This window comes from Engraulis encrasicolus, unplaced genomic scaffold, assembly GCF_034702125.1.
Source record: "Engraulis encrasicolus isolate BLACKSEA-1 unplaced genomic scaffold, IST_EnEncr_1.0 scaffold_346_np1212, whole genome shotgun sequence".
NCBI classification, from domain to species: domain Eukaryota; kingdom Metazoa; phylum Chordata; class Actinopteri; order Clupeiformes; family Engraulidae; genus Engraulis; species Engraulis encrasicolus.
The window spans coordinates 32,797-42,604 of record NW_026945639.1 but is presented as its reverse complement, the minus strand read 5'-3'; the positions used below and the strand labels follow the sequence as shown (position 1 = coordinate 42,604).

The 9,808-nt window shown below is 39.8% G+C and overlaps 1 protein-coding gene across 3 annotated transcripts; it reads right to left on the bottom strand.

Moving 5' to 3' along the window:
* Nucleotides 1-778: 778 nt before the first annotated feature.
* LOC134443656 (uncharacterized) lies at nt 779-9,181 on the bottom strand. Of its 3 annotated transcripts, none has more exons than XM_063193305.1 (4): nt 9,108-9,181; nt 4,804-5,893; nt 3,930-4,085; nt 779-3,403 (listed from the first exon to the last, which is right to left on the bottom strand). In XM_063193305.1, exons 2-4 carry the CDS (start codon nt 5,821-5,823, stop codon nt 2,852-2,854), a joined length of 1,728 nt encoding a protein of 575 aa, XP_063049375.1. In that variant the 5' UTR covers nt 5,824-5,893; nt 9,108-9,181; the 3' UTR covers nt 779-2,851. The 3 variants fall into 3 exon arrangements, with proteins under 3 accessions (XP_063049375.1, XP_063049376.1, XP_063049374.1); XM_063193306.1 differs by lacking the exon at nt 9,108-9,181 and having other exon boundaries at nt 779-3,172; nt 3,311-3,403; nt 4,804-6,074; XM_063193304.1 differs by lacking the exon at nt 9,108-9,181 and having other exon boundaries at nt 4,804-6,074.
* Nucleotides 9,182-9,808: the final 627 nt, after the last annotated feature.

The following is a 9,808-nucleotide window of genomic DNA, read 5'->3' as shown; positions in this document are numbered from 1 at the left end:
ATACGTCTCTACCCAGGGCCGTTGAAGCTGTTCAAAGTTGATTGCTTCCCTGATAACGTGGGTGGAGTTCCTGGGCTCAGAAATGACTTGCATTGCTCTTCACCTGCCTAGTAGCAATGCTGAAGGTGTTGTGTCACTAGGAGGGTGCGGGCTGGCTAAAAGGTTACCGTCTTTGATTGCTCTTGTTTGATACAGCTTTGTCTTTCCTTGTCAAGCTTACAAAAAAAAAAGATTTGTTTTTCAATAGTACACTCAATCACCATCTTGTTTCATTACACTTCCTGTGCTTGATTTATACCCTGCTTATCAACCTGCTACACTGTAAAAAGATTGACCTAGCTTAAACCAAAAAAATTGATGTCCATTTTATGCATCTAATATATTTGACTTGACAGAAGCTAAATTAAGTCGTTTGGCACAACATGATTATTTAATTTTGACTCAAACCATATTTCTTAACTTGACCCAATATTAATTATTCAGCTTTATTCAAGTTAAATTATTTACTTTTTAGTTTTGGAACCAAACTAAAATGTTGACATTGGTTCAATTTAAAAATATTAGTTTGGTTCAATCAAATAAATTTACATTGAACCAAACTAATATTCAGGCATTTACACCAGTTAATTCATTGGCACTGTGAAATTCCTTTTTACATTTAATTTAAAACTATTTGAATCATTCCTATCACACTTTACAAGACACCACCCAACACCCTCGAGCAAGTGTTTCTTTCAATGTCATTTATTTCTCACAAGTCAAAAAGGGGGAAATGAGGTAGCATGTTCAGAAACAAATATAAACATGTAATTGTTACTCCATATACAGTTTGTTACATCCGAAAGATAGATGAAGATGGATGGCTTACCAAGCAAATGAAATGGATGGACATTAATGGGCCACAGGCTCATCTGATCTGAACTTTCATTAGGCTAACTGAGGTATTTATTATTGCTTAAGGAGTGCTGTCTCTAGAGATCAGAGACTACTCAATACTCAGAACGTAAAGCACAAAATTAAATGGTATTCCATGAAAAGGACACCATGCAAGCAATTGCCACTAACATTGGTCTTCTACCTCAGTGGCAACTACAGGCTATATCAATGTACCATGCACAGTGATAATGAACACGCCTTTGAATAGTAAAATTGACAATATTTCAAAAAGTACACAAGTTATTTCCAAAATGTGTATTGAGTTTATATAACATCTGTTGAGCTTACAACAGGAAAGGAAGGTTAAGACTGTAACGTGAGCACAAGTGAGTCATCTGTATCAGTGTTTCGTGAGACGGGGCTTGTGACCAAGTCACTGAAATCAGATAGAACACCGTCTAGGAAAGTCAGAACAATATCAGGAGCTGATTGTATGATCGGACTGGGGTAAATTCTTTGGCAGAAAATGTGTTGACTTGAGTGCAACCTCCATGATCAAAGTCACTCAAATCAGATGGGACACTTTCAATGAAACTCAGAACAATATCAGGAGCATCCTGTATGATCTTGACTGTGGTCAGATCTTTGATCATGGGTGTTGAGCTCAAGTTAACAAATGTTCCACCAAAGTCATCATCCTTGTATTGTAGCCTGATGTCTCCACAAAGTTTGCATATGTTTTGACCTGTTCAATAAGCTCCTCAACTGTGTCCAGCATCCTTGATAATTCCATCCTCTCTGCACTTTCGCCACTCAACAAGATGAGGAGTCAGATAGGAGAGGCCATATTGCTAAGTTGTGTTTGCTGTATTAACCTTACTTTTCTGTGGTAACCCCAGCAGATGTTTTATCTTCACACTGCACACACAAAAATATACATTACTGAGCAGTTTTGAGTTCACCGTTATGTTTATGAATCTTGGAAGTCATCTTGTTGGAACCAAGCGCCATCCGAATCTTCTGAAAGGCCTCAAAGGTGAACCTGAAACCTCTTGCAAATAACTTGTGTGCTAATTGAATATTGTTCTAAAAAAGGGGTGTACCCCATCATTGTTGTACTGTTCATACACATCTGAACTGAAAATACTCAAATCCCAACAAAATGTTAAAGGCAACATCACACCATGAAAATGACCCCATGGCCCCAAACAGCCAATCGCCACTGACATTTATCTCTAAATTTAGAATCTGGTGGCAACTACATACTAACTCAACAGACAGTGCACTATGATAATGAACAAACCAGTTGAAAAGTAAAATTTTCAAAAATACCGAAAAGTACACTGGTTATTTCCTAAATGTGCATAGAAGAAGTTTAACAACATCTGTTGCACTTACAACAGAAAAGTAATGCTAAGAATATAACTTGAGTATGACTATTGTCTATCAGTGTTTGGTGAGATGAGGGTTGTGTCTAAGTCACTCAAATCCGATGGGACACTTTCAGTTTCTATGAAACTCAGAACAATATCAGGAGCAGATAGCTTGATATTGACTGCAGTAATGAGTCAGATCGGAGTGGTGCTAAGTTGAATCTCAAGTTGTGTTGATGAATTAACCTTACTTTTCAGTTGTAAGTCAAACGGATGTTTTACCTATGCGCATTTTGGATATAATTTGCATGCTTACTGATATATTGTTCAAAATGTTGATTTTGAAACTGGGTGTACTCATTGTTGTGTACTTTACACGTACAACTTAACTTGAATGAAATATTTGCTTTTTTTGGGAACGAGTGTCATCTCTTAACATCATATTGAAAAAAAAAAAAGAAAAAAAAACCAAACTCAAAATCCAACAAAAGCACTCCATGAAAGTGACCCCATGAGCTTGTACAATCAAGTGCTGCTGAGGTTGACTACCTCTTAAATAAAAGCCAGTGGCAACTACTAAGCACACACTAAGCACACATACACTACTGTGCAGTTTTGAGTTCACCACTGAGTTTGCGAATCTTGGAAGTCATCTTGTTGGAACCAAGCTCCATCAGGATCTTCTGAAGGGCCTCAAAGGTGAACCTGAAACCCTGTGGATATTCCATGTTAAGAGCATAGCAAAGTCCAAAGAGCATTACAACTCCTGCTGCAACAGAAGGCAACTCATTGAGGACTTCCACACCATCAATGATAATCCCGACGTCTTGGGGCTGTTGGAGAAGGCTTGAATTCTCTCTGAAGACGAAGACTGCCATGGTGGTCCTCTCCAGCTCCTGCACGGCTTGATCTTTCTGGGACACCTGAGGCAAAATATTTGAAAAATGCAACTGAACAACTGCAGTCTGGCACACCTCATGAATAACTACATATAACAGCATAGGTGGTCTCCCACGATTAATGAAGTTGAATAATCGGTGACAGAATATATCTGGACATACCATGTATTCCTTTAATAGGTCCTCCACATGTTCTCCTAGGTAGATGATGAGAGCTTTGAGGATGCACTCCCTTCTGATATCGGCATCAGCACCCTTCAGGGACAATCAAAACTGTTACTATGCAATGTGTAGGCTAGTCTAGCAACACAATTCCCAGCTCTACCATAAACAGTGATTTCACAGTGTGCGCCTGATCAATATTGAATCCATGGGAGAGATTCTACATATGCCAGAGGCCACTGGTAGTTCCTCTTTAAATATGAAGACAGACTGGATGGCTCCCGTTTGGGTTTCTATACCCTCAAAGTAACTTTGGTGCAAAACACTCATACATTAATTATTTTCCACAAATGCTACATGACAGTGACACCTTAAATTCTTAGTGACAGGTGCACAATTTTTTTTCTATGAGCTACATATTAATGGACTCATAGGTCCACATTCGTTTTATTTTTTTTAAATGGTTTTGTGAATATGGTGCAAAACAAGTTGGCACACAATCAACATCCCATGTATATCAATTGCACATCAGCAAACCAATACATGACAGTTGCACCTCCACTTCATGTAGAAGGACAAAGGCTGTCGTTAGTGGCTAATTATATACTGCATATCATACCTGATCAAGAAACTCCAGGATCGCGGCAGTTTTTGCTTTAGTGGTCCCTCCCTTCTTTCTGAAGATCTTCAGTAGCTGCGGGGAGTGCTTGTCCAGGTGCGCCATAAATCTGGTCAGGAGGGGAACTGCAGTAACCCGCTGAAACTCTGCATCAACCTGTACACAAGAAAACAGTACGCAATACACTTTTAAATTAAAGAATAATGTGAAATAATTACAAAAAAAACATCTATTGGCTGAAAGGACCACTTCAGTCATTTTACATTACATAAGCATTTAGCAGATGCCTTTGTTCAAAGCGAGTTACAAGGAGCAATTTAAACAAGGTAAGGCACAGTGTACTGTTGCAACACTGATAGCATTGTCCTACACAGAGTAAAGAAGAGGACGATGCATTACAAAGTAGCAGAAAGATAAAAAAGACATCTAGGTGCAGTTTACAGTTGCAATACTGACAGCATTGTCCAACACAAGGTAACAACATTTTCAATATGCTGTTGCAACCCTTGACTTGCCAGAACCCGGTGATGCTGCATTTTTCGGCTCAGCCCTTTCCGAGATCTGAGCTATTCTAATGGAGGTAGCTTTTGTTTACATTTTAAAACTTAAAAACATGGGTCAACTCCAAATATTTTACCCAAAAGCGGTTTGCTAGTTGTGCGCTGGTGTTGCATAACCTTTTGAATGTTTTTGGGAATAAATCAAGATTTAAAAAAAAAAAAAAATGTGAACAAACAGCTGCCCCCATTACAATGACCAGGAGCTTGGAAAAGGCTTAAGAAAAACAATAATAAAAAAAAGTCCAGGGTAGTGTGAGCATTACAACTGCATGTTGAAATTGACTGACGTATACAAAAAGTTGTGAAAAGAGTACCTCTCCCATCTGAAATAAAGCTGGCCATCTTTCCATGAGGTTTTCGATGGTTGGCTTCTGATCCACAATCTCTTGCCTCCTGAACTGAAAAGTCCTGGCCATCTTCTCCCGTATGGTTCTCTCATTATTTCTTATCTTTATTTCTGTCAGAAGAGATGCTCTTTCTTGCTCGAGGTTTTCAGGACTGTCTCCGCTGGGTTGAGGATAGTAATTGGTCTCACCTCTTCTTGCCTTTTTGACATTCTTTGCTGGGAAGGGATCAGCATCTTCTCGTGACTTGGACTTCAGTGTGTTCACCATGAGCTCAGACGAAAGTCCATGTGACCTCAGCTGAGTGCGGTAGTTGTGCATCTTACTCTTGAGCTTCAGTTTCCATCCATAACTCTCATTGAAGGAGTCTGGTTGTCTCAGGCAGGGATGTCTCCTTGTCAGAGCCTCTGCAACTTCACTCAGGTCTGCATCAGTGGGGTACGCCTTGTAGGAAAAAATCTTCTCTGCCAATCTTTCCAGTATGTCAGACAGCATTTTTGATGAAGGAGTCAGTCTGGTTTGGTTCTGTGCATATTCTGAATTCCCTCTCTGAAGTTGACCTTCTGTTTCAAGGGAGAAGGGCGGGATAATGAACTCCTTCGGCCACGGCTCTTTTCTCAGTCCCTCACTGTCAGAGGAGCTGCGGCTGAGTATGACTGTGTCATCTGTATCAGTGTTTCGTGAGACCAGGCTTGTGTCTAAGTCACTCAAATCAGATGGGACACTTTCAATGAAACTCAGAACAATATCAGGAGCAGCTTGTATGATCTTGATTGTAGTGAGATCTTTGATCATTGAAGTTGAGCTCAAGTTAACAAATGTTCCACCAAAGTCATCATCCTTGTATTGCAGCCTGATGTCTCCACAAAGTTTGCATACGTTTTTGACCTGTTCAATGAGCTCCTCAACTGTGTCCGGCATCGTTGATAATTCCATCCTCTCTGCACTTTCGCCACCCAACAAGATGAGGAGTCGGATGGGAGTGGCCATACTGCTAAGTTGGCTCTCAAGATGTGTTGATGTAGATGGCCAGTGAAGTTCAGGAAGCTGGAATCAAATCCTGGATGGCAGAAGAACAAAAGGAGAGACAGAGAGAACATATTAATTCACATTCACAACCACCTTGTGTCAACATGCAGCTGAGATGACAGCTTAGAGTTGCAATAAGTAAGGTGCATCAGTGACCTTTTAAGTTAGTCTAATACAACATTGTGTCCATACTCCTTTTATACCATCAGCGTCCCTGTCCGTTAGTCCATCGTCACAGCATGTTCACCCCTCTAGGTTAATCCAGTCACACAGTGTATCCATGCCCCATTAGAGGTAGATAATGTAACTATTTTAGAAGTCAATTTCCTGAATATATGCTGTGCTCGTTCACAAATGTTACCCTTTTCACAAATACTTACCACCACCATGACGACATTTTAAGTATTCATTTTGAATTTCCAGTAGACATTTGTCAACTAGCAAATATAAGGTTAATACAAAGTTAACATTCTGGAAAATATCCCATTTAGAAATATGCAGTTGCAACGGGCTGAATAGTTGCAATAGCTTCTCTGCCCACCATGCATAATGTACTTTTAAGTTAGTACAGTGTCAGTTTAGTGCAGATTTTAGAATGTGATTAGTAGAATGAATTGTATGCAAATAGAATGACTTGATGAATATGCAGACCTTAAATAATGTTTAAAGAAAGGGAAAAATGCAATGCAGACCTTAAATTTGAATATATCTCTTCAGGGTAATGAAACGCACTCCTCCCACAGTGTAAGCTACCAGGGGATATGGATCAGTCAGTTCATCTGATGCCACAAGTGTTATGTCTTTGGTAGGGCTCACTTCAAGTTCGAAAGCCCTGAAGTGTTCCCAGTGCCACACTCTCAGCTTCTTCACAATGAAAAAAAGTCTCTCCTCCAGAATAAACATGTGGATGATCTCAGTGAATTCTGGATGTCCCTCCAAAGACCCATGTGCAAGTATCATTCCATTTCTGTAGTTGAATCCATTGAAAGTAACATTTTTAGCCAGGCACACATTATCCATTGTTGGGTGTTTGAGCCGTATAGCTTGTGCAATATCTTCTTTTAACACATCAACAGAGAGGCTTGAGACAGATGACACTTCCAAAAGAGGTTTTTGAGAGTACATAAATATCTGCTGTGCCATGTAAAATTGATGTCGCTCCGCCAAAGACAGCAAAACATTCTTGAAAGATCTTGTATAACGAACAACTCTTTTAAAAAAACTGTGCTTGGCTTCGTATCGTAAAGTCCAAAGACACACTAGTGGTCCAAACTTACGAATAAGCTGAGGATAATGTTCCAACAGGTGATGCTTAGGCAGCAGATTGTAGTCTGGGAAAACCTCTCTAAGTCGCACTCTGTGCTCTGATATCTTGAAATTCAAATACCCAATAGATTCCTCTGTATGGACAGGTGAGACGATAAGATCGACTAGATCTTTTAAGTCAGTCAGTATTTTCCATGCCGGTTCATCCACAGGTACCTTTTGACCGACAAGGAAGGGGAAAAACCTTAAGAGACTCCAGTTTTCGTGAGAATTGCCTCCTATCGTCTTTCGAGATGCAAAGTTCAAAGGCACTGGATGGGGACAATTAACTTTGTCTGTCCACTTAAAGGGGAAAGCTAGTATAGACTCGTTTAAATATGCAAGAGTAAAGTACTTCTTGGATGTGAAAACAGAGAGACAAAGAGCAATCTCTGCAGGTACTATTCCTTCAAATAAATCATGGACAAGATCTGGGGGGAAACCTGTGGTAACTTTGAAATGACTAAGTTTCTCAGAGAGGACACATCTTCTCTTGACACCACAGAAATTACTTAGGGAATCTTGTTCAAGGGTTTTGAGGTGTTCTGAGTGAATCTGTTCTGTTCTTAATGTAAACGCTCCACTATCTACACTTTTAGTTAGAATTTCTGACCTAGATGCTGTACAAAATCGACAAATGTGCCCACTTGAAAAGCTCTCAACAAACCCTGCGATACCGTGTGCTCCAAGGTTATCAGCTATCACACACTGGATGGTTCCCCTAACACATTTCCCTAACTTTGGCAAAAAGACACCGTGCTCTTCTAATGAAATTAAATCACTTATGAGTGGCTCTAGTACTGTCTCATAGCCATACGCTTTCAAATCATCACTTTTGACTAGAAGAGCCAAGTAAATTGATGACAGTGAAGACTGACAACCAGGGATCAGATTGCCTAAAGTCCAATAGAAGCCACAGATTTTATGTTTTCTTCGTGATGTCCCAATTGGATTGCAGACCTCGTACTCATCTCCATAAAGATTTAGTGAAATAGCACAGTCTGCAGACAGAAGTGTGTTGTTTCTGAAAAATTCACCATCAAAAGGACAACTATAAACTGTTTTACCACTCTCTGATGACTGATATCTCTCTCTCAAATGCACTGTTTTTGCCAAAATTGCATCTGAATTTAAAATTTGCTGCAATGTTTTCAGCACAGATACATACTGTAATGACTTTTTGTTTCTTTTATCAAGAATGTATTCCAAGGGAGACACTACGCCGAATTCTCTTTTATAATACGACTTGCGCTTCCAACTAGTAGACAATGGCCCTTGTTTCCCAATTGCTTTATGAATTGGATGTGAAGAACAAAGAACAGTGGCTAACTGTTGAACAACAGATGCTTCCACATGACAATTATTATCTTCCAAATGCTGGTTAATTGCTGCTATACTACCCGGCACAGAGACAGCTCCAATGAGATGTTCTAGGTCCTCGAGCAATTCATTTACAGCTGCACTCGAGACTAAATATGTATGTTCTAATTTAAGCAAAAGTGAAGCTAATTTCAGTTCAACTTCCTTTTCCAAATCTCTTGACTCTTCAGTGGCTGGCTCTAATTCTTCATTCAAGTCGGAGTCAGGCGGATTGGGAATGAGTGATGTGACAACTATTCCACTTTTAAAGTCATTAATTGTGCATGACTGATGTTTCCTCAATTTATGGCTCAGGAAACTGCTGTATATGTTGGTTTTGAAAGAGCAACCATTAAACATACATGGGACGACTTCATATTTCCTCAGATGTTCATGGATATGTTGAAAAAAAACGTGCTCAGTAGAAAGCTGATTGTTTCCACAAATGTAACACTTGAAAGAGTGTCTTTGTTGGGACTCCAGAGAAGAATGATTTCTAGAGAGATGTTTCTGAAGACCATTCCATGTCTTGGACGAACAGGGACATTGTGCGTAGATGCATGGATAGGGACGCCGCCTACCGTGAAACTGATGGTCACGTCTCAAGTGCTTCAGTATCTCAGATCTTATTGAAAAATGCTTGCTGCATTCTTTGCATTTCCACATCCAACCTGAAAAAAGAAAAGCAGACCAGTAAATATTTAGAAAATGCAATGAGCAGAAATCTTAAATAAGTTTTAGACTGACTGTCTAATCTAAAGTATATACTTAAAACAATGCAGAGTCTATCGTAAAGAACATTGTGCTGCACTTTTTGTATTCTAAAGATTTACAAAGAAATTAATTAATTAATACCCCCCCCCCACACACACACACACACACACACACAGCAACACACAGGGGGTGGGCGTCGCTTGTACGAGCGAAAATTTACAATGGGCGAGTAGACTACACTGGACTCGAGAGAAAGACATGGAGCTGTCTAAAGGGAAAACCGTGTGTGTCTCCCCAAATGTTGCTTGTGACCGCCCAGCATCACGTTTTTTCTGAACGTATCAAGCAACACAACATTTCTACTGGCTTAACGTTACAATTTGCGCGTGTGGTCACTTCATAAGAAACCGGCCAGCATGCCACGACATATCTCTAAAACACAATGCGTTCGGGAAACGTAGTTCTTAACCTACAGTAAATGGTGCCGTGTCATGAACGAAATGCGTTTAAACCACTCGAAGACCCGAAAAAAAGTTTAGTTCTAACTTGTGTGAGTTAACAAGGAGAT